We start from the raw sequence: 25689 nt of genomic DNA on the forward strand, positions 1-25689 counted from the left end.
TCTTATAGTTTTCTACTAATTAAGAGCCTAGTTAACCCATAAGACCATTCAATAAAGGAAAAAGCCTGCGATAGTCTCATTTTGTTGCATATTGGTAACTTCGAGGACAGGGGTTCCCAAAACATATTCGCAGATGTTGTAGAACTACAACTCCCATAGTGCTTTGCATGCTTTTAGAATGATAGACAAAGCATCGTGGAAGCTGTAGGTTTAAAACATCTGGGGATCTACCTTTTTGGCACCTCTGATCTAGGACATCAAAGTTGGCTTTGGCAGCGTCGTGTTGGGTGCCGCGTTTAGCCATTGCTACCATTGCAAGACTCATGGGGTGTTCTTTCTCAAATCTCCCGAGTGCTGTGTATAGTAATCACTGATCTACAGATTGATCATCCTGATATAAAGTCCTGGGAGTTTCTCTCCCCTTATTCAAGAGACCCTTTAGTCCAAAATGTCGAACAAGCATATGTTTGTAATGTTTAGCTTGTTTGTAACGTTTAGCTTGTTTGTAACGTTTAGCTTGTTTGTAACGTTTAGCTTGTTTGTAACGTTTAGCTTGTTTGTAACGTTTAGCTTGTTTGTAACGTTTAGCTTGTTTGTAACGTTTAGCTTGTTTGTAACGTTTAGCTTGTTTGTAACGTTTAGCTTGTTTGTAACGTTTAGCTTGTTTGTAACGTTTAGCTTGTTTGTAACGTTTAGCTTGTTTGTAACGTTTAGCTTGTTTGTAACGTTTAGCTTGTTTGTAACGTTTAGCTTGTTTGTAACGTTTAGCTTGTTTGTAACGTTTAGCTTGTTTGTAACGTTTAGCTTGTTTGTAACGTTTAGCTTGTTTGTAATGTTTAGCTTGTTTGTAAAGGTTCATATTGGGAATGTCATGGTTATTTATTTTAGAGATGTTCTCTTGTTCCCTTTTTCCACTTTCTCGGTTTGTATTTCAGTAGAATGATGAACATTACTTCCCTTTTGATGCAAAGTTTCCTCTGATTTAATATCTCGTTCTAATTGAAGCTTAAATGCTTTCCGGTCCTGGCTTTCTCCGCTATAATGTACACTTAATGTGCTCCTGTAGAAGGTTTGTTGTGTTTTTATTTTTTTTTTGTGTGTTCAATGGAGAAATTAGATAAGGTAATTTTAAAATGGGATTGATCAGCGAATCCAGGAGAAACAGAGCTCATCATCGCTTGGTGGATTTGAGCAGACCCGGATATTGACACCAGAGGGCAATGGGCATTCAAAGCTGATAAGACCAGTCTGGCCTAAAAGTTATTCTGAATTCTTGATAATCTCCCAAGGTTCATTACGAAGAGTAAGAATTAAGTAAGAAGCACAGACTAGCTATTCTGAATACATAGCTCGCTTAGGGACTGTACCATTGCAGCTATTTTGGGCAAACAATTACCAAGACTAAAGTACCATATGCAAGCCTTTTAGTGTCTTGGTTTGAGACCTGATTTGTGTTAATGTTTAAGTGATTAATCAAATTTACTGATCAGATTTTTAATATGCATGAATTACTATTTTGAGTAAACATTGGGTACTTTTTGACAAAGCCCTTTGCTTTTTAAAGGATTACTCAAACAATCAAAATCCCTAAAGCACACCGTAGTGGTTGAGGCTGGGAGTACTGTGACCCAGTTTCCCGTAATGGTTAAATCCTTTAGCAATGGTTCACCCTCTTCCTGTGTCCCCACTGGGCTCCCTGGCAAAGATCCAGTCGCCATTAATCAGGTGACTGCTCTCGGCCAATGAATGGCATACTATGCGGCAAAAATGGCACAGAATTGATATTAGCCAGCCCATGGCACTCCATAACGCTGCCGGAGATCTAGTTAATCCTCTTTCAGCCAATGGGTTAATATCTGTATTTGCAGCCGTTCACAGCACAATGCTGCGCGTGCCTACTACAGGCACCATGACCACTTGATCCCTGAACTGGTCATGCTGCTTGGAGTTACCATTTTAACAAAGTTTATTTAATTTTTTTTTATCCATTTTGCACAGAAATCGCTGAGAGGCTGCGTCTGTTTGCATGCTGGTAGCTAGCTGTCCTTTATCTCTGGCAAGCATTCAGTCAGATGTTTTTGCCCCAGTTCGAAGTCTGCAGCGTAACACCTTTAACCAGTTTTTAAAGGGTTTTGCCCACATTCACCATTGAGAATCATTTTACACGGCAGGCTCGGGGGAACAAGTCCATGTGATAGTTTATTCCAGGGCGGGAGGAAGTTTTTTCAGACGTTATTGTTAGTCGGCGGCTGAAACTACAAAGTGTGCATTGATAAACCATGAAAAATCTATTTCAGCCGCTGATTGTCTGAATTTTTTTTCTTTCTTTCTTTCTTTCTTTCTTTTCTTTCTTTCTTTCTTTCTTTCTTTTCAAATCCCTGTCTCAGACCAAGATTTGTGTTTTTTGTTTTTCTGTGTTCTTTTAGAAAGGTGTTTTGTTTTCTGTATGTTTGAAATTACAATCTGGGAATGTTTTGCTTTGATTGTGATTTATGTAGAAGGATTCCTGTTTTATTGGCAGTGAATGTATATTTGGTCCTGGTGTTCGTGCAGGTTGTGTATTGTGTTATGACTGAAATTCATCCATTGGCCTAATAAGGCCCCGAGCCTAGTAAATGGATTTTTAATTTTATTTTTTAATTTAATTTTCTGGGTAATTTCCACAGATGCTGTTTTTGCATATATCCCATTCTCTGCCGTCAAACCATTTTTTGTTTTCCATTATGACACTTAAAAATATATTCAAAAATCTAAAACCAAACTTAAAAGGCCTCGCCAACCACCATGACGATTACTTCTGTTTTTAGAAGTGGTCATAGTGTTCGGAATCTGTACAGAGTTTCTGCTTTAACCCCTTAAGGACACATGACGTGTGTGACACGTCATGATTCCCTTTTATTCCAGAAGTTTGGTCCTTAAGGGGTTAAATGCTACATATGCAGAGCAAGCTGCACTTTTGTGCTGGGGCTAGTTCCACTCCTCAGATATGTAAATTGGGCGGCCAGAAACAAGTCTCACATTACCCAATATAAATTCTGTGCAAAAATGACATCGTCCGCGCACACTGCGACAGATATGATGAGCATCTCCCTTGCAGGCAGCAAGACCTGCGAAAGTAAACGTGTATCTCCCCTCGCTCCGTTTTCAAAATTGACTTTATTTTTTTTATTGTAATAAAAGCTTTCCCTCTGTCCACCCCTCATTGGTCCAGAGCGAGTGCATCCTCTTTGAGCCAGTGAAACAAAATCGAATGCTTCTGTGATAAGCATTTTGATTGGACCACGATTGAGAAGACTTGACGACAGACAGCAGGTGAAATTGAAGCGAGGAGGACCTTGCCCATTACTGGCTGTAAATTAGGTGGCACTGTCAATGTGTGGGGTCTTTTACCAGAACCTTTCCCTCGTGGGCGTGACCATCTTGTTCCTGGAGTAGACCGAGGGATCCTCCATAGATGCAGCCGTCACTGGTGACAGCTGGCTAGATTGCCACTGTAGCGCTGCCCAGAGCCTAAGAAAATCAAGTTTCTGTGCTTACCAGACTTTATAGCTTCTTCAGTGAGCTGCACATCAGACCACAAAGTTATTCACCAATATCTTTCCCTGCAAAGAAATGTAGCGCAGGGATTTCTGGGAATTGTAATTAAGTTTTTGTTTCTCCTGTAGTAAATTTTTTTTTTATTTTCTTCGTTTTTTTTTAATTTTCTTGACGATAAGAATCTGCTGCAGCTAAGCGCCGTGAGTTACTGATGGAAAATGACTTCACAGCCCGTATTATTGATCCACATATCGCTGCTCCGTATCAAGGTTATTTTAATGATGTGTATACAGAAAGGGCAATAAGTCGGACTGTATCTGAATGCCAAGCAGTTCACACCGCTCACCCTGCGCACACGATGGTTCGCATATAATGGCCATTCTGGCATAATGCTTTATGGCAGATTAATAAACTTCATTTTGGAGCCTCTGAAGAAGTTTTATGATCATTCCTTCACTTATCTGCTTTACAATAGTCATTTAAAGGGTAAGAGCAGTCTGGGAGGGCTGTGAGGTCACTTCCTGTGCACGCACAGCGTGTCTCTGGGAGTCCCAGCAGGGCTGTGAGGTCACTTCCTGTGCACGCACAGCATGTCTCTGGGAGTCCCAGCAGGGCTGTGAGGTCACTTCCTGTGCATGCACAGCGTGTCTCTGGGAGTCCCAGCAGGGATGAGAGGTCACTTCCTGTGCACGCACAGCGTGTCTCTGGGAGTCCCAGCAGGGATGTGAGGTCACTTCCTGTGCATGCACAGCGTGTCTCTGGGAGTCCCAGCAGGGATGAGAGGTCACTTCCTGTGCATGCACAGCGTGTCTCTGGGAGTCCCAGCAGGGATGAGAGGTCACTTCCTGTGCATGCACAGCGTGTCTCTGGGAGTCCCAGCAGGGCTGTGAGGTCACTTCCTGTGCATGCACAGCGTGTCTCTGGGAGTCCCAGCAGGGCTGTGAGGTCACTTCCTGTGCACGCACAGCGTGTCTCTGGGAGTCCCAGCAGGGCTGTGAGGTCACTTCCTGTGCATGCACAGCGTGTCTCTGGGAGTCCCAGCAGGGCTGTGAGGTCACTTCCTGTGCATGCACAGCGTGTCTCTGGGAGTCCCAGCAGGGCTGTGAGGTCACTTCCTGTGCATGCACAGCGTGTCTCTGGGAGTCCCAGCAGGGCTGTGAGGTCACTTCCTGTGCATGCACAGCGTGTCTCTGGGAGTCCCAGCAGGGATGTGAGGTCACTTCCTGTGCATGCACAGCGTGTCTCTGGGAGTCCCAGCAGGGATGTGAGGTCACTTCCTGTGCATGCACAGCGTGTCTCTGGGAGTCCCAGCAGGGATGAGAGGTCACTTCCTGTGCATGCACAGCGTGTCTCTGGGAGTCCCAGCAGGGCTGTGAGGTCACTTCCTGTGCATGCACAGCGTGTCTCTGGGAGTCCCAGCAGGGCTGTGAGGTCACTTCCTGTGCACGCACAGCGTGTCTCTGGGAGTCCCAGCAGGGCTGTGAGGTCACTTCCTGTGCATGCACAGCGTGTCTCTGGGAGTCCCAGCAGGGCTGTGAGGTCACTTCCTGTGCATGCACAGCGTGTCTCTGGGAGTCCCAGCAGGGCTGTGAGGTCACTTCCTGTGCATGCACGCAAAGCAAAGTGGGCCACGAATACATTGGGTTCTGGCTGTGACAGATCAGCATTAAAATTGGGAATCCCATCTAACAATTAATAAAACTAGACCGTCTGGACAGAAATGTGGATATCTGACTTTCTAGAAAGCGTTCAGATCCATGTGGCATTTAGAAGCTGGCGAAGCAGGTGTGCCTTGGATATGTGAGTTTTTGAAGTGTGTCGCCGCCCTTATTCCCATGGTGACATGCTTGTTATTGGCACTAAAGGGGTTAAAGTGGCCCTGTTTTCCTTATATTTTAATAATACTCCCTCCCTTGCCACTTGCTTTTATTATAAATTATCTTTTCTTCTTGAGCCAAATCTCATATTTGGGGGCGTCCGTTTTGTTCTCCTCGGTCTGTAATGTCTGTCATTTTCCTTTTTTGGGGAATTGGTTCTTATAACTATTATTATTATTGTTTTATTTATATAGCTCCATCAGATTCAGTAGCGCTGTACAATGGTTCTATTGATGGATTATGGGTAGATCTAATCGGCATGTTTACAGAACCTTGCTTTAAGCTCCGTCCAATGACACATTTTCTCGACCTCTGCTTTACACGAGGACGTACTAGTCATAACTTTTCTTTATGTATTTTTTGTGAAAACAAGCGCTCAGTTTAAATGGATTAAACGTATTCAGACACGGGAAGCTACAGAGAAACAGAGTAAGTAAAGTTATTTTTGTTGACGAGTTGCTTTAATACGTCATTCAAGCATGGTAAATGTGTAACATGGTGACTGTCTATTTCGTGTAGATTCAAGATATATTTTCCTCCCTGAGGACATTTCTACGCTGGAGATGGCGACTGTTAATCTTTGGGACTGTAGGATTTGCCTAACCATGAAAGTGTTAAATGAAAACTTGGCTTGTCACCTGGTGTTGTACCTGAACAGGCTTGTTTTTATTGGCAGCCTTGGACAGCATGTTTTACCAGTACTCTGCCACGTGTCTTTTGTGTAGGTGAAAGTTTCCACGCCCGTGCTGCCCCAGGCAAGGTATGTGGCCCGACCCTTCCGTCTGATTATACAACGTGACTGAACAAAGCACTAAACAGGCTCTCCTCGTTATACAGCCTGCGTATATGCTGACACCTAGTGGTAGATCTTTCATATGCTGCTAGGTTGACAATCCTTTTTTTCAATGTATTTATTTTTGGGTACCGTTTTGTTTCAATATTTCCAGCTACTCAGTGTGAAAATAATTGGGGGCAGCATTATCTCTTACAGTTGGAGGTAGTGGGGGCAGTGTTGGTACTCACAGGTGGAAGGGTATTGGCGGGGCACTGTTCGTATTCTTGCAGGTGGGCAAATAGGCGCGGCCGTGTTGGTACTCTTATAGGTGGGCGTATTGGAGGGGCTGTGTTGGGAATCTTACCGGTGGGAGCGTTGGAGGGGTAGTGTTGGTACTCTTATAGGTGGGAGCGTTGATGGGGCAGTGTTGGGAATCTTACAGGTGGGAGTGTTGGAGGGGCAGTGTTGGGAATCTTACAGGTGGGTGTATTGGAGGGGCAGTGTTGGTACTCTTACAGGTGGGTGTATTGGAGGGTTAGTGTTGGTACTCTTATAGGTGGGAGTGTTGGAGGGGCAGTGTTGGGAATCTTACAGGTGGGAGCGTTGGAGGGACAGTGTTGGGAATCTTACAGGTGGGAGCGTTGGAGGGGCAGTGTTGGGAATCTTACCGGTGGGAGCGTTGGAGGGGCAGTGTTGGGAATCTTACCGGTGGGTGTATTGGAGGGGCAGTGGTGGGATTCTTACAGGTGGGTGTATTGGAGGGGCAGTGGTGGGATTCTTACAGGTGGGTGTATTGGAGGGGCAGTGGTGGGATTCTTACAGGTGGGTGTATTGGAGGGGCAGTGGTGGGATTCTTACAGGTGGGTGTATTGGAGGGGCAGTGGTGGGATTCTTACAGGTGGGTGTATTGGAGGGGCAGTGGTGGGATTCTTACAGGTGGGTGTATTGGAGGGGCAGTGGTGGGATTCTTACAGGTGGGTGTATTGGAGGGGCAGTGGTGGGATTCTTACAGGTGGGTGTATTGGAGGGGCAGTGGTGGGATTCTTACAGGTGGGTGTATTGGAGGGGCAGTGGTGGGATTCTTACAGGTGGGTGTATTGGAGGGGCAGTGGTGGGATTCTTACAGGTGGGTGTATTGGAGGGGCAGTGGTGGGATTCTTACAGGTAGGTGTATTGGAGGGGCAGTGGTGGGATTCTTACAGGTGGGTGTATTGGATGGAGGGGCAGTGGTGGGATTCTTACAGGTGGGTGTATTGGATGGAGGGGCAGTGGTGGGATTCTTACAGGTGGGTGTATTGGATGGAGGGGCAGTGGTGGGATTCTTACAGGTGGGTGTATTGGATGGAGGGGCAGTGGTGGGATTCTTACAGGTGGGTGTATTGGATGGAGGGGCAGTGGTGGGATTCTTACAGGTGGGTGTATTGGATGGAGGGGCAGTGGTGGGATTCTTACAGGTGGGTGTATTGGATGGAGGGGCAGTGGTGGGATTTTTACAGGTGGGTGTATTGGAGGGGCAGGTTGGCATTTGTGTTGGTAGCTTGGCACACCTTTGACATAATGTCTTGATAACTGGGTGGGTAAACTCGTCCATACTAATATAAAAGGAAGCCGTAGTTCATCGGATCTCATGTCTTCCGTTCTAACCTTGGTATGGACCAGCATTGTTTTGTTTTCATATAAAATGGAAATCTCCCTCTGCACCATTCTCTTCCTCCTGGCACACCATCAGTGCCACTTCGGTCAGGCCCTTTCAAATAACGATTTTGATCCTTTCATTGCCAGGATGTTGCTAGTGCCATTTGCCCCCATGCTTAATCTTTTAGGGGCCAATTTCCTCCTCTGTGTTTGAGTTTCTTCAAGTCCTGCTTGTTAAATATTTGCCTATTTTCGCTCTGTGAACTTTGTTAATCACAGCAAAAGGGTGAAGTGTCTGCATGCGATGCATTGACACTGCAATGCTCTGTGTTGTGTTTGCTTTATACAAAGGGTTTCTGCAGAACGCCAGCATTTCATTGTTTGTGTAAGGAGGGCCGATGGGGACGGACTGCGTGCCAGGGACCCTTTCCAATGAGCACTTCATTCCTCTGTCTCCATGTAATCATAGGTGCCTGGTTAGCTGCACGGATCACTGTGTTTTGGACTCATTCGAGCCAACCAGCAAAATCAACAAATATCCCTGGATCCTGCTATTGTGTTTGCACCGAGCGCCCCCTCTGTAAAGAACAGCCCGGGGGGGGGGGGGGGGGGCTTGCTTTGCTCTGTATTTATTTACAAGTGATCACTATTCTTAAGGAAATGTTCATTTTATGGAGACTGCTTTGCAGGTTACACATGGGTTTCATTATTTAAATACGAATGTGAACTGAATTGCATAATATATGCTAAAATAATTGCATTAAAAAAAATAATCTCCCAACTTGTTTACAGTAATCACCTGGCTTAATTAGCCACAATTTGGCAATGCTATGTTCCAATTTGCTGTTTAATGAACAACCCCTGTGTGTTTGTGAATGGTACTACAGAAAGCACAGACTGTTTCCTTGTAAAGGACCGAGGAGGCTTTGCCTGCAGTGCAGATTTAACTTGCGCATTCTTGAATGTTCTATTCCTGATAGCCAGATAACACTTGGGTGTTTATAACCTGGGATTAGACGACTGTTCAGTTCCCACGTGATTAATCACCTGCTTTGTAAGCTGGAATGTCCACATACAGTAACACGATTAGGGTTTAGGTCACAAGCCGTCCGTGATGTTAACTATACAACTGAATGAAGTTTGCCATTTCTCCTTAATTGTATTTACTAAAGCAACTCCAGAAATGGCCATAATGATTACGTGGTAATGTCACCAAAATAAAAATATCGAATGAGACAAAAAAGGGGCGGCTTTGCCTTATGGACAAAGTTCAGGTTTTCCTGCCATCAGTGTCCGCTAACACCCCTTGCTAGCAGCAGCTGTAGGAAGTATCTTCGCTCACATTGCTGGAGCTAGTTGACAAAGTATCCCATAGTTTTAGGGGTTTTTTTTTTTGGTTTTTTTTAATGTGTCCCCGTAGACCTCTGTGTTGGTCACTCGCAAGCAGCGAGGCGGCCTCCCCACCGATGAAACAACATCTCATGAATTGCCCATCAGCTGGTAAAAAGGATGAGTCCAGGAAAACACGCTGGGTCCTGATTGTAGCTCGGTTCTCCTTGACTGATGGCTCTCCACTCTTATTTTATCTTTGACTTCATCATTTTGCTGTTCAGTGGGATAAACTCGGATCTTTCTATTATTTGATTTGTCTGCTTGAATTAACCAGTAAAATCCAGCTTTACATTCTGAATGTTGGATAATCCTATTTCTATTTGATTATTGACGTTCATTTTACAAGCCATGTCATCAATCCTTTCCTTTGTTTATTTCTTGCACAGTCTGTTATTGGATGAGCTTTCTGAATTTTGACTCGTATGTTTTTATTTTTCAGGCACTTGCGGCCAATGCCGGTATTGGATTTGCGGTGGCAGAGCCACAAGTAGCCATGTTTTGTGGCAAATTGAACATGCATGTAAATATACAGACTGGAAAATGGGAGCCTGATCCGTCTGGAAGCAAAAGCTGTTTTGGAAGCAACGAAGAGGTCTTGCAGTATTGCCAAGAGGTGAGCGGCCGACGTGCTAACTCCACTGATGGTGAACAACTTAATGCATTTGTATATAAATAACCGGTTTAAATAAAACTCAAAGATAAACATGTAATAATAGAAAGCTTTGGCATTTTCCTGACATGAGTGCGGTGATGAGATTATGTTAACACTGGCAAATTCTCACATACTCTATTCTAACCTGTTTTCCTATTTACGGTAGGTCTACCCAGAACTGCAGATCAGCAACGTGGTGGAAGCCAATCAGCCTGTGAGCATCGATAACTGGTGCAAGAAGGGGAAAAAGCAATGCAAGGGCCATTCACACATCGTGGTACCATTCAAGTGTCTGGGTATGTCCATCTTTCAAGCTGCTCAGCAAGACTGAGAATGACTGACTGCAGTTTACGGTTTGCTTTAGTTAATGTTTTCCACACTCTGAATCGCCATTTTCCATGTCTCTGTGGCTGTGCTGATCTCAGTCACTCTGTCCTTGAAGATTGTCATAATTAATTGTAATTTGTGACGCTATTACTGCTTGTGTGTTTGAAGTCCCTGATCTTCCAGTCTCCCCTGTATCCCCTCCCTGCCTCATTAGTGGGGGGGGGGGGGGGGGGTCTCGCAGTGTGTAGTATTTGGAGGTTACGTGTGGCGAGAGCCAGCCAGTGTATTGTGAATATTTTCCTGCAGATACCGATGTCTGCATTAGTGGCTGTCCACAAGGACACGGTTTCTTGTATAAAGTAATGGGTTTAATTAAGTGAACGTGAAACAAAGTGTGTCTAGACTCTGAGATGTCAGCAGAGCTCTGTAATGAATCGTTGTAGAGAATATTCCTGGTTATGTTGTGACAGGGGCAATTTACCCGTAACCGCTGGATAATTGTAAAACGCATTACCGGTGAGTTTTGTACAATCCTAGCACACTGGTGGCTGAATTGTCAGTGTACAGCTGGGGACTGGTGTAATCCCAATGTGTGAATGTCCTGTCTCCTTCCCAGAATATATACAGTTTCGGGTCAGCCATTCTGTATCGATACATCTGGATATTTCTAATGTAGTAAAAGAACTCTATAGTGTTAGGGATATGAACATGTATTCTTAAAGCTATAGTGTCCTGCTCTCCTATTTCCTATCGTGGCGGGCAGTTCTCTCCGGACACCCCACCTCCTTGGCTGAGATAATCGATCATGATGATCTCAGACAATATAGTCTCTATAGGGAAGCATTGGGAGATTAGTGTGCGGTGTCAGTCAGCATCACGTTACGGAGAGACATTGAGTCCATTTCTAATTGGAGCTCTCATAGACGGCTCTCAGAGCGTGGAGACGCAGAACCTTGGACCAAACAAAGGGAGTCCAGTAACTGCAGCTGGCATTAGGGAGCAACGTAAACACTATTTTTATTATTGGTTTTATGTTCCGGAACCACTACAACACTATAGTGTCCCTTTAACGCTTTGCTTGAAGCTCTTATTACCAATCGTCACAGAATAACAACCGTTTAGACCCGGTTAGGAAAGGAGATAAAACATTTAACCAGTATAATCCTCCATTTATTTTTAGTGTCTTAAAATGCTAATGGTATCCTTTCCTCATTATGGTCAGTATATTATTTTGGCATTTAACCCTTTTGAGGCTTGAGTGCTGCCAAGTGACTGTGGTAGACTGGCCTCATACATCCTGAGTCCTCTCCCTGAGTCTCGACAGCTAGCTCTCTAATGGAATTATTTGCAGGGCTATCTGTGTGACATCTCGCACAGGTTCAATGTGTTGGAGTGAATTAAATAGCACAATACATCTGTCATGTTTCTGGGTGTGTACATGGCCTTCCAAATGTGACGCCAGCCATAGTTTTTATACTGTGATGAATCAAAGCCCCTTATTCACTGAATCATTATAGAACTGTCATATTAGCCACTTCTTATAAATATCTGCATCGTTCACTTTCGTATTGATATCCGTTACCATAGAAACCAGTCATTGAGAGCTTCACATTTATTTTACAGATTGCACATGCTGTTGTATTTAAGACTTAAAATAAAAGATTTTGTGACTGTGTACTGCTTAATTCTATAATCCTAGAACAACTCTCCTTCTCTTGGCAAATACCTTCTGGGACTACCACTCCCAGAATCTCATGGGTGTTTCAGTGCTAAACATAGTCATTACAAATTTCGATGGAGGAACTAAGTTTGTCTCCTATCGGATAAAATGTGTAAATGGGCAGAGGTTCCGCCACCACATCCTGCCATTCCCTGTTGAGGATGCAGAGGAACGAGAAGTTTAGCAACGTTTATCTACCCCTGGGTGCTACAATGTACGCGGACAGAGGGGAGGGGTATTGGTACAAAGACCTCAAAGTGATAGTACTACTTTTAGAGAATGTAAAATGAATCCTTTGTACAAATTTGGAATTTGAGTTGTAGATTTCAGCAAACTAAAAAGCCTTAAATGTAGACCATTGCGTATGAAAGGCATTGTCTTAAATTACTGTGGACATTGATCACGCCTGGCATTATCAGTGTCGCCATGAATAATAGCTGCCCTTACTGACCTGCTATCGTGAATGCTGGCTGGGATTATCTATGCTCCCAGGAATTGTGTACAACCGGTTATTATAAATTGACCTGGGGTCCTGACAGACACTTCGCAAATCATGTAGTTGGTTCCAAATCAGCATTCGGGTCAAAGAGGGTACTGACTGTTAATGAGTCATTGACCCAGGTAGGACTCTGGTATCTGAACGTTAATGGTGGGGTTAAGGCAGTTAATTTAAATGTAATTTACACCTCTCATGTATTTCACCAGCAGACTGTGTTAATAGCAGAGGGTTTATTCTTCTTAGAAAATCAAAATCTATTGAAGGTTCAATGTCTCTTTGCAGTTTAAAAAAGAAAAAAAAAAATATTGGATTAGACTTTTTTTTTTAAAAGCAACCCAAAGGAGATCTTCCCTGCTCATACAATTAAAAAAAAAAAAAAATAATAATAAAAAAAAAAAATGTTTGGTCGGGGGAAGCAACAAACTTGTTGTAGCCATGATTTGCTTTACATATTGGGAATGCAGAGGTTTTTATAAGAAAATCCCTGCTAAATGCACAAACTAATCATTTCCTGTCCAGTCTGCGCAGTTATCGTGGAGGAATATAAGCAAGAGATGTTCTCAAGGTTTAAGCTTTAATTTCAGTGTGTGCCGGGGCAGTACGTGGCACACTTTCTTGGGTGCTTTGTTTGTGTTCAGTTTGTGTCTGCGTGTCATACCGTTTAACCATTTGAAGAACATTGTGCTTTTCAGTGGGCGAGTTTGTCAGCGACGTTCTGCTGGTTCCGGAGAGATGCAAATTCTTCCACAAGGAGAAGATGGACCTGTGTGAGAGCCATCAGCACTGGCATAATATCGCCAAGGAGGTAATGAGACCCGCTTTGCCCAGTCAGGTTATGCACCTTTCCTGTCAGACTCGCTAAATAGATTGAATCAGAGCAATGGCAATCTTATTAACTACATACCCCACCATTTCCTGACAGCAGTGTTCATTTTGTCGACTAATTTTAGTTGACTAAAACTAGACTAAAACAATTCAGATTACTAAATTATAAAACTAAAACGGCATTTTACTCAAAAGACTATGACTAACACAAAATTAAGATTTGCCTCTAAAATTAACATTGCACAGAGGGGCTGTGGAAGGGGCAAAAAAGACAGACCTGGGCTTGGGAGAGACACACAAAGAGATGCAGAGGGTCTGTGGAAGGGGCAAAAGAGACAGACCTGGGCTTGGGAGAGACGCACAAAGAGATGCAGAGGGTCTGGGGAAGGGGCAAAAGAGACAGACGCTCTAACTAAACCCATTAGATTTTAGTCTTGTCGACTAACATGTTTTGGGGATTTAGTCGACTAAAACAATTCCGATGACTAAAATACGACAAAAGACTATGACTAAAACTAAACTGAAATTTGCTGCCAAAATTAACACTGCCTGACAGCCTGCATTAGAAATATCATTCACAAACATTACGTTTGTTTGGAATTAGTTTCTGTTTCTGAAAACCTTATCTATAAACTAAAATAATGATTCAGCTTGTTGTCCTCTACGTACAATTTGGGTTCCCTTGGAGTTGGTGTGAATAAAGCATTTTAAAAGGGAGTTGGTTAGAATTCATGCCTTTTTAATTTTTATATTTTTTTTTTACTAAAATCTCGAATATAATTCTAGTGATAATGTAAATATATTAATCTGATTGCTATCATGATGATGTCAAGAGATGGAAATGTTGAAGTGTTCTCTTAGTGTAGCAGCTTTTTATTTCACAATCCGTTACCTGACCGAATCCTGTTCTCTCCCAGGCCTGTATGACCGAAGTCATGGTCTTACACAGCTATGGCATGCTGCTGCCATGTGCCGTCGACCAGTTCCGTGGCACAGAGTACGTGTGCTGCCCTCAGGCCAAGATCCTCGACGAAGCTCTCTCTAAAGAGGAAGAGGAGGAAGACGAAGATGATGAAGAGGATTATGACACTTACAAGAGGTCAGTCCGTTCCACTGCTCTGTCTGATTTCTTGGGAGCCACTTCATAGTGTTTAATTATTAATGCTGAAAATCTGTGTAAAGCTCGATCTGCCTCACTCTTCCAGAAGAGCAGATAAATCACCTGAAACCATGCAAGAAAGAGAGGAAGATCAGATCAATATTGCAGGAGTAGTCCTGAATCCCTTAAGTAGGTGAAGGTCCTGCTGCCATTAAAGGGACACTCTCAAAGTACTATAACTACTGTGTAGTGATCTTACTGTAGGGGTCATGGTGTTAGAAAGCTGCCCCTTTTAATTTCCTGTGGATTTCAAACTGTATGCCTCTTAATGTTGGAAGTCTAGTTTCCACATAAATCCGCCCAGGTAACCGAATGGCCACGTTCGTGTTTTTACTGAAAACAATGTTTTGGCCCAAAGTCACCGAAATCTGTTTTCACTTGACTGTTGTTTTTGTGAATAAACCCCCCAGTCTCCCTTTATCCTTGTCTGATATGCTTCCCCCTCTTTTCAACTTTGCTTTTAGCATAACGTTTTGCAAGTCTATCTTTGTTTACGTCAGTGTATGAGATAAGCTAAATGTATTTTATTGGTTTAGTCCTTCTCCTATAAGCTTTGTATATATAGCGTTTGCTGCAATATCCTTTGTGTCCTGTTTCCCTCGCTAAATCTCTTGCCGTTGCTCTTTGCATACTGACATCTCTCCCATGTGTTCCTGCTCCCAGTGAATTTCCCACCGAGGCGGACATAGAGGACTTCACGGCTGCTGTGGAAGAGGATGAAGATGAGGTCGAGGAGGTGGAAGATGAAGATGAAGTAGTTGAAGACCGTGATTATTACTATGATAATTATAAGGATGAAGATTACAATGAAGAAACTGCAACAGAGGCCACAAATGAGAGAACAGTCTCCGGGAAAGACGTAATCACAGACGTCAAAGGTATTATTGGGTGGGCTTAACTAGTCATCACTCAATGACATTTTTACACTCCTCAATTTTTAGACCCCTTTCTTTAAAATTATCACCCCCACCCTCCTCTATTTGTTTTTCATTGTGTTTAGTGTTTCACAGTTTTTGGACAGGCTAGCCCCGGGTTAGAACGACTGAATTTAAGGCTCTCCGAATTCTTACACAAAGTCTGAATTGTAAATTTCACATCTTGGGCCAAAATGTCTTCGAACTTGGCCTAAAATTTTAAATGCACTCCCTGTATGATGTTACTGTTTTAAGCAGATCACATTCACTGAATCATGTGAGTGTGTATGTTTGTGTTTTTTTTATTTTTATTTTATTTGTTCCCGTGCATGAATTGCTTGTAAGTGGTACCTCCAATATTTGTAAATTCCTAAATCTACATGTGGATAAAATTCCCATGTCTTGTAGATTTTGGGTGGCGCTGTACGCCATATGCAGACTGTATAGATCGGTGTTCTAGCCTATTTTGGTGGTTTGCGTCTGCTTTTGATGAGCAAACAGTCGGTCTCTAATCCGGTTTGAATTTCTTGTTAAAGATCTCAAAATGTGATTAGAAATCAGATCAGTCTTTCAAAAGCAGATTAGTTTATCCTTCAGTGTCTTTGTCAGAGAGAGTTTGACCCTATTAATACTGACCCAAACTTCAAAAAACGATCACAAGCTTTGTATTTCTGCACTAATGCTGAGGGCCTGCAAGGCTTAATTATTAATTTAATTTTTAATATATAATGGAGAATTCTGAGGTTCTGTTAATTAAATCTGGTACAGTTTAAAGGGACATTCCAGACCCTTAAAGCAATTTAGCTTGTTGAAAAGCTTTGTGTATGAAGAGTGTATTTATTTTTGTTTTGGAAATGGTGCAGATTACATTAGAAATAGACAATTTTATAAAGTATACTGGTTACACCCCCCTGGCTTTTCAATCAGAAAACAGGTCCTGTTACTTCCTGGTTTGGTTAGCTCAGTGGAGATAAACTCAAGAGGCAGCAATTGCTCCCATCCGCTCACAATCAGGGACCCGTGCCCACAGCTGCTAAAGGAAGATACATAATGGGGCTGGGGGACAGTGGTGGTTTTACACTGCAAGATATGGTTTAACGAGTATTTGGAGGGGTTTTACTAAATGGCAAATTGTGGTGACTTAATAACAGGTTTTCTACATTTAAAGCAAAATAGCAGAATGCATCCCCTTCCCCCAGGAAATGATTTAACAGTTTAGACCTTCCAATTGTGTGTTTTGGGTTCTGAATTATTTGCTTTGTTTTCCTAGTATGGGGTTCTTTTTCTTCATTCTCAGTCAGCCTCACAATTTTACATCTTTCCCTTCGAATCCTTCTAATGTTTCTCTATGACAGACCTCATCCAGAATTAAAATAATCATAATTGTATATTATGTAATATATAAACACACAGAGATTAAGCCCTGTTTTAACACCAATATAGTGCCAGAAAAACAAACTCTGGTAGACTACAGGAGGATTTCAATAAAAAAAAAAAAAAAAAAACTGCTTAAATTACCTGCTTAAAGGACCTGGGGCAATGCGCTAAAGTGGTCTGTTGCCTATAGTGTCCCTTTAATCAGTCTTACACATGGAAACTGGTGAAATTTTTTTTTTTTTCCTGTGCTGTACATTTGACTCATCAGGTTTACAAATCTTAAAATTGATCCAGTCTGCTAAAAGTCATTGGTCACTACAACACTCAAAAAAATTTTCATCCCAAAAGTTCCCATTTCCAATCGTAGTGTGAGCCACCAAACTGGGTGCCAGTGTCCTTGGTAAGGATTTACAAACGGAATGACGGCAGTCTGTCTGCGGGAATAACAGAATCCTGGAAGAGGGTCTAGACTGGTACTCTGAGAGAATCTGCGGTGTGATGCTAATTTGAATCCTGCAGAATTCCTTTTTTGGTTGGGTTTGGTTTTTTGCTTTCCAACCACTATCTGATATACTTTAAGGCATTTCTTTAATATTTTAAAGATGGTTACAATTAAGTGACTGAAATAGATCCCCCTTTAATTATAGATGAAACCTCAAAAATACAAATAGCCAATGTGGTGTAGCGCTTTATAGGAACTGTATAGTGCAGTGGTTATGGTATATCTGATGAAATGCCTAAACAGATTAAAAAGTCCAATAGTTAAAAAAAAACAAAAAAAAAAACAGTACAAAGAGTATATGGAACCACTCATTCTTTTGAGCTAAAAGCCTAGCTCAAGGATGAACAGCAAGTAGGTCCGTTTAGGCAACCTTCCCTTTCTTTAGGTGTGATCCTTTCCTTTGTCCTAAATATAGGCTCAAAGAAAGTAAGTATATAGTGCAATATTGTATATCCAATATAAGGAGAATGATCATGGGGAATAAGCTCAGTAACAGCACAATGTGTAACCAGATGCCAAAAGTGTGTACAAGAGCACTATTTTATTAAAGGGTCTATCCCAACATAGAATAAAAGCAATAATTTAAAACGTACTAGCTATATATAATAAACACACTATATCCACAAGTCCACAAGTCTTATCTGTCCCCAGGACGCATTTTGCCAAATTCTCCTGGGCTTCCTTAGCTGGGCAGTCAGTCCATGTGTAAACACTTCAGCCCATAGGGCATTTATCAAGAGGCCATTTGATATAATTTTATTTTTATTTACAAATGGCATCAGGATATTTGTAGGATTTCGTAGCTACAGTATGTGTTCGGCTTAACTAAAATGCTGAACATGCTTAGCTAGGAACATAATGCAACATTTAACCAGTTAATGAGTTTTTATTCATTTAAAAAAAATAAAAAAATTACAAAACCGTAGTGTAGAGAATGGGGAAAGAATTTAAACATTTTATTTATTTATTTTTTCAAGATTTTAAAAGTAACTAGTCTCCCTTGTGAAATAATTGCTTGGTCCGTTATGTAAATGACCTGATCGCCTATCGGGCTGGACGCTAACGCTGGGAGATGGAAGACACGTTCATTGTAAACTCCCTATGGATTCTTGGTGTTTCGTTAATATGGCTGTCCGTGCTCACTGCTGCAGGCTCCGTCCCAGGAAAATAAAACAATTAGCCAGAAAGATAGAAAACCTGTTAGGGTGTTTCTGTGGAGAGCTTTTACCTGAATGCTTTTAGTCTGACAGCTACAAATGCCTGGGAATATTTAATGGAGAGGAGGCGGCACAGGACAAAAATCAATTCTTGTAGCGCTCGCTGAATCTCTCCGGCTAGATTTGTCAATTTCATGAGACATTGCCAGGGACTGCAGATAATTCCCACAGACAGAGCAGCTGGGAGAACTCGAATCCTTGGGGGGAGAAACACTGGCTTAGAGGAGAACACTGACAGCAGTCTGATATGCAGTGCTTAGAGGAGAACACTGACAGCAGCCTGATATGCAGTGCTTGGAGGAGAACACTGACAGCAGCCTGATATGCAGTGCTTAGAGGAGAACACTGACATCAGCCTGATATGCAGTGCTTAGAGGAGAGCACTGACATCAGCCTGATATGCAGTGCTTAGAGGAGAGCACTGACATCAGCCTGATATGCAGTGCTTAGAGGAGAGCACTGACATCAGCCTGATATGCAGTGCTTAGAGGAGAGCACTGACAGCAGCCAGATATGCAGTGCTTAGAGGAGAGCACTGACAGCAGCCAGATATGCAGTGCTTAGAGGAGAACACTGACAGCAGCCTGATATGCACTGCTTAGAGGAGAACACTGACAGCAGCCCGATATGCAGTGCTCAGAGGAGAACACTGACAGCAGCCTGATATGCACTGCTTAGAGGAGAACACTGACAGCAGCCAGATATGCAGTGCTTAGAGGAGAACACTGACAGCAGCCTGATATGCAGTGCTAAGAGAAGAACGTGCACATGATCAGTTTAGAAAATACAATGTTTCTTCAGACATTCTCTATGCCAACAGGCGATTGCCTTATTTAAATTTTCAGTTCTTTGAAATGATTTTAAAGCTAATCAACATAATACTGCATTGATCTATCAACATACTAACTACTTGTGCTGCACCCTAATGTCTAGTTCCTGTAATGCATATTAATTAGTCTCTGTGAAGAAACCCTTCCTTCGCCTGATTCCAGCAATGGAACAGTCGCTGATTTCTCAGATTTTTTTTTTTTTTTCACAAACCTCATTTGGAACTTGTGATGAATGTTGCCATTTAACAGTTAACCCATCTTCTCACAGCTGTCTGCTCCCAAGAGGCCATGACGGGTCCTTGCCGGGCCATGATGCCGCGATGGTACTATGACATCCGACAGAAAAAATGTGTCCGGTTTATATATGGCGGCTGCGGCGGAAACAGGAACAATTTTGAGTCTGAGGACTATTGCATGGCTGTGTGTAGAATAATGAGTAAGTTTGGACTCTTCCAGTTTGCGTCCTCTCTGCCGCCCAATGAGATCTGCAAGCTTTGATCTGCCATTTTGATTCTGGCGCGTCCTTGCGTTCTATGTGCGTAACTCTTTTCATTCCACAGCTGCTTGTTAACATATAGCATAGCACTATAGTGCTTGATGGATAAATGACATCTCTAAGGTGACAGGGACTCCCCCGTTTCCTTACTGTTCTAACAAAATCATGCTGAACTTGGTCAACGTGCATGACTGTCCACTTCCAATTACAACTGCGCTTCAATGTATATATTTTATATCTGCGTTGGACCAGGCGCTTAAACTCAAATGGTCTAATTTCACAAAGGAGAAAAACAAACTTATAATAAAAATTATAAATAGTCTGCGTATTAGTTCTACGTGTAGATAGGTGCAACAATTTTTGTCCTAATTCACCAACATGTTCCACAGCTTTGCACAAAGTGATAAGTAATACATATGTAAGTATTAGTGTGCTAAGGAACGGTGTGTGACACTGTGTAGGTAGTCCATGTAATATGTACACAGTGTTCGAAAAATCACCAACAAATGTGTAGATTGCTCCTTCCAGACTCCCTTCACACTCTGAACTACAATGGCTGCTCACCCCAATGCTGCCGCTTTAAATCTCTGCATCCTTGGTGACTGGTGCGCAGGTAGAGTTGCGGGATTTAACCAAGTGCTTTGTGAGCAAAATGCATGTTCAGATGGCCACTCAATACACACTGGATTGCAGTCTTGCTTACCAGTGGTATTGCGGTAATGTTCTCTAGGTCAGAATACTAGAATGTTAAACTTGTCTCTGTACATGGCTCGATTTGTGGTTAGTATGATATATAGATGACCTTTAACACTATTTAAATTAATGTCTGCTCAGGCCTGACAAGTCCACTTTGAGCAAATTAATGCAGACTATAGTTTTTATGTCTGGCTTTATAGATACAGTAGAGCAGAGTAATGATTGTTATCCCCACCGTCTTTCATGCAAATTAAAACATTTTCCTATGAAATTGTCAGTACTTCACTAATCTTTGTGAGTTTGACGTCTATGCTAGCAATCATCATGCTCACCGAAAATATTACTGTACGGGAGAATCACAGGATAAGCTCATTTGCATAAAAAGCCTTGTCTGTGCCACTTCAGAGTTCACTTGAATGTTTTATATATCAAAATATATAAAATCTTGGCTATCTGTGCTATTCTGAATTAGACTGACATGTTCTGGGTTAAAAAACAAAAAAATCTTACATTACTGACCCTCATATTGCGAGGCTGTTATTGGTCTCCACCAGTAGGAGTTGCACTAATTGGAGATGTCATTTATCCTTCCAGAGAGCTGGGATCCTCCAAAATCAGAAACTGCATAGACAAAAAAAGTACTTGGGGAGTTCGGATGTTTATTTCCCCAGCTTTTGTGGATGAAAGAGTTAACTCCTGTACATTGCGTCTTTCCCAGTTTCCTGCAGAGTTTGTCCTCCTCTCGTTTTATCTCTGCGTCGTTGCTTGGTTTTGCCAGAATCTTTACCTGAATTCTGTAAAGCGTCCTTGCTTGTTTGTGTGATTTTTTTCAATTTTGGAACCCATTCTATTTTTCCGTGTTCCTTCTGTCTGCTTCGCGTCTTTCGCCTTTAATTGAGCCTAGCGCCCGTTCACATTGTCTGCTGTTTTTGGTTAAATATATATGGACGCCATAAGTATATATTTACCGTATCCTGTGTGTCTCATTATAACTTGCTGCTTCTGTGATTACACTCTCTTACTAATGTGACATCCTATGCTTCAAAATCAAGAAAATTCAAACCTGCAGTCTGATCCTCTGCGCTACATTCCCTGCTCTGTCTGTCTTCTCCCCTAAATGGAATTTCTTATGTAAACCTCTTGCTGTCTCAGCTTATATTTTTATTTGTACTATTGTTGGTGTTTGTAATAAGCTAGGAGATGATATGGCGGGCCTGTCTCCTGCCTTATCACTCACTGCAATAGATTTATCCTTGTTCTTGCTTCATGCTGTTCTTTCATTTAGAACAAAATACCGAAATGCTCTGCATTGTCTTAGATTAATAAAATCAAATGATTTAATCGATGTAACTGGCCAAATAATACAATTGGCCCAAATAAAAATGTGAGTGACTATGCTGAGCCAATCAGAATGAAACAAACTTGTACTGTGACCTGTGTGAACGTTGACTTCCCAGTATTTTATTAGTGAAATTGGAGGTCCAACATCAAGCTCCTACTTGTGAACGTTGGGAGGGGTTTGGATTTCATTGTTTCATTTCATTTCACCTTCAAAGACCCCTTACTCACTAAACATAATGGAGGGCAGGGGGTCGGGATATTAAACTGTCAGTTGTTTCTTATTGAACTCTAACTTGCTAAAATGATCAAACTGTGACTATAGTGGAGAATTCTTCCAGGTCAGCAATTGGTAGCTTGATTTTTGCTTTTCCGGCTTAAACTATCTTTACATTATGGAGTTCAGCGCATAAAGCCATCCCTATTCTATAAGGGAAATATTGTTCCCCAGGTTAATGTGGTCACATTGGGTTGTAGCCAACACAAAGAATCTGATTTACACAGGTAATTTTCCGCAAACACACAGGTTAATTCTCACTGTGACACAAGTATTCGATGGTGATGTAAATACTTTATCTCCTCCAACAGGTTTTATTAAGTGATGTTTTTTCGTGATTTGTATTTTTGTCCCCTGGCAAATAACGAATCCCCCTCCTTGCCTCCTTCATATCCCTTTATCTCCTGGGATATGGGTGTAGGGCTGGCCACATGTCCTGATCTTACGATTTGTGCGCTCCTGTGAACCGTGGAGAGGAAAAGACCGTGCCAAACGCACCCATCACATGACCAAACTGGTGAAACTATCGTAACAGAGACAGCCTTTGTTTCTACAGTACAGGATTTGTACTTTTATAATCCGGCTGCTAAATAAAAAAAAATAGACTAAAGCAGATATGAGTAGCCTGGACATCCTCAGGCAGCCTGAGGTTAATGGGAAATGTTCTCATTTGGCTAGTCGTGGCTGTCTTCTGTGAGGTCTGTTTAACGAGACACTCTGGAGGATGCGTTACTTTATTAATAATGCACAGTCTTGCTTTCTGTTACTAGTCCATTTGTTTCCACTCCAAAGCTTTCCTTTATCTATGCACCCCCATTCTCTCTCCCTCCATATATAATGTTCCCCAGTCTCCCTAAACTTAGCGACTTCTCTCACTATGAATTCTTTCACGTTAAGTGAGTAAGCAAGTGCCCACATTAGCGTCACTCGTTTATGAGTACTGGAAATCCCTCTATGCAGTTACTGACATACGTGGAATGCCATTGGTTAAGAAGAGGTTAATGCTGGTCATACGAGAGTCCCTGCACTATTGCTGGAATTACTTTAGCCGCACATACCACACACTGCTGGAACATGTACAGTACGTCTACATTGCCTCTCACTACTTCACGGCAGCAGCCAGCTGCAACGGCATATTGCCTGAGCTTTGAGAGTTGGAGTTCAGTGGCAGCCAATGAGTTGGAGTTGTAGAAACTAAAAGCTAAATTTTTGCAGAGAATGTGTTTTTATTGAGATTGCCAAATCCGAAATCTCAGCAGCCTTTCGAAACTTTTCCTCACAATCAGCCATTTTCCGACCGCCGACTAGAAAAAGGTTTGTTTGCTGCATGATATGTCTGTAAATAATACAGGATTGATCATGTGTCGAACTATGGTGTAAAAGGATCGGATTGTGACAATGTGTCGGCTTTCTGTTCTGCGAGACCTCATTCTGCACAGTCAGTGAGGATAGGACTACATGTCGATACTGCTGGCAATATATAGGTTTCATGGGAGCGTAGGAAAAGGCCGGAATTATTTTATTCCCACCCACTCACTCCCTCTTTTTCTTTTTTTCATCTGGATTCTTGAACACAATTGGTTATATTTTTACATAAATGTTTTAAATTATGAACATAATATGAAGTTTATTTTTGAAAAGGTACCAAAACGAGTTAATTTCCTGGTTGCTTTTCATTTATCCATAAATAATGGAAAAGGAGTCCAGATTCCAGTGGAAGAGGTTACGGACTCTGTGCATCTCAGCCCCTTCCATGTTTGCGATCTCAGGGTCTGCAGCATCAAACTTTTTATCGATTTTATTTATTTATTTTAATCCGTGTTCAGGGTTTTATTTATTTTTTTATTTCTGGCTTGTGAGTAGGTGGAATAAATGAACAGCACCAGGCAGTGTGTAAAACGTTGCCAAAAAAACAATCCCATATGCTGCATTAAGATATATTTCAATTTTTGTGGCTGAATGGGGGGCAGCTTCCTACACAGTCTGAAATTATGCTTTTCACTGTGTGAATAAAAAATCAGAATTTCAAATTCAGAAAAAAATTATCAGAATTTTAACAGCTTGTTTGGTCAATCTAAACATTCTAAATCTGCTTTATGAATGCAGTCACATTCACTACTGATGTGTAACCGCAGCACTTCATTTTTAGGCCTCCTCATTTTCTGTTTTGATGGTTACTTTGTTAATATAAATATCAATAAATTCCAAATAGTGGTTACCATGTCCTTTAACCCTTCCAGTCCCAACAACGCCTGCTCCTGCAGATTACGTGGACATCTATTTAGAAACTCCTGCAGATGATAACGAGCACGCACGATTCCAAAAAGCCAAAGAACAGCTGGAGGTTCGACACCGTAACCGCATGGATCGGGTAAGCTTACAGACTTTAAATATGGCTAATCCCTCCCCCAGTTTGCACTGCACCTTTTTTTTTTTTTTTTAATTATTTACGTCTCACCCCAGGTTAAGAAGGAATGGGAAGAGGCTGAGCTGCAAGCTAAAAATCTGCCAAAGGCCGAAAAACAGACGCTCACTCAGGTAAGAGTGCAGTCTGGATCAGAAACGGTGCTGAGTAAACATTAAACTGCGTGTCATCTGATCCTGACACATCGCTTGCTTGTGTACTGCACTGTTAAAGGAATGTGTGTGTTCACATATGCTCAGGCTGCAGTCCTTATGGTGTCTTATGCTGATCTATACTGCGCCACTCCTCCACTACCCACTTGAATAGAGTTTACAAAGTGTGGGAGCAAGGAGCTGCCAGAGAAGTACCAGCTTCAACTCGATCTAGAATTTTACCATCTAAACAGCCCCTGAAAGAAAAGGCTTTTGTCATGTTTTATGATAAGTGAACTAAAGCCTGCAGAAGTAATTTATTATTTTTTTAATCTAAACCTTAAGCTCTTTCTTATTGAGCGTTTGTCGTGCAGATGAAACACGCTGTTGCTTTTTTAGAGGGCACAGCAGCCGCCTGTATGTCATAGCCAAATTACTACAAAAAGCATAGATACTATTTTATTTTTACCACCCGCTTTCTGCGCAGCTCTATAATCCAAAAGAATGATGCAGAGCGTTTACACAACACCAAGCAAATTATCCCACAATGCAGTGGGAACTGCGCACAGGATTGTGGGAGTGCAGACCCAATCTGATTACGTGTTGGTAGTGAAGAGCCATAAATAACCATTGCGCTTACGACCCTAAAATGTGAGTGAATGTTTTCTATCTGAATACCCTGTATAGAACGTGAATCCATGAAATGGCGACCCCTGCTTTGTCAATTACTCATTCCTGTGAACAGGTGTAATTGTCGGGTGTTGTAAATACATTAAACCATTATTGTACCCATAATAACATTTGATGTAAATAGATTGCCTTACCAAGGGACAATGTCTCTCTCTGCAGCATTTCCATGCCATTATAAAAGCCCTCGAGAAGGAGACTGCGCATGAAAAGCAACAATTGGTGGAGACTCACCTGGAGCGCGTAGAAGCCATGTTGAATGACAAACGCCGCGTTGCGCTGGAGAATTATCTTTTTGCACTTCAGGCCAGTCCTCCTCGTGTGAGTAATAATCTGTTTTATTGCTTATATTGCATCAACGTATCATTCTCAATCTATAACAGAAATAACTGACAAACTGC

General features: G+C 42.1%; 1 protein-coding gene across 4 annotated transcripts in view; it reads left to right on the top strand.

The window, feature by feature from the left end:
- APLP2 (amyloid beta precursor like protein 2) overlaps window positions 1-25689 on the top strand; it is a 72327-nt gene that overhangs the window by 39832 nt on the left and 6806 nt on the right. For 2 of the 4 annotated variants that reach the window (XM_063436155.1, XM_063436156.1), the window contains exons 2-10: window positions 9656-9829; window positions 10035-10164; window positions 13107-13219; window positions 14157-14338; window positions 15062-15276; window positions 19507-19674; window positions 24286-24416; window positions 24509-24583; window positions 25451-25609. In XM_063436155.1, coding sequence (XP_063292225.1) covers window positions 9656-9829; window positions 10035-10164; window positions 13107-13219; window positions 14157-14338; window positions 15062-15276; window positions 19507-19674; window positions 24286-24416; window positions 24509-24583; window positions 25451-25609 — 1347 coding nt within the window. The remainder of the gene's footprint in view (window positions 1-9655; window positions 9830-10034; window positions 10165-13106; window positions 13220-14156; window positions 14339-15061; window positions 15277-19506; window positions 19675-24285; window positions 24417-24508; window positions 24584-25450; window positions 25610-25689) is intronic. The other 2 variants (XM_063436157.1, XM_063436158.1) reach the window with 1 other exon arrangement.

Source organism: Pelobates fuscus, chromosome 11 (assembly GCF_036172605.1).
Source record: "Pelobates fuscus isolate aPelFus1 chromosome 11, aPelFus1.pri, whole genome shotgun sequence".
NCBI classification, from domain to species: Eukaryota; Metazoa; Chordata; class Amphibia; order Anura; family Pelobatidae; genus Pelobates; species Pelobates fuscus.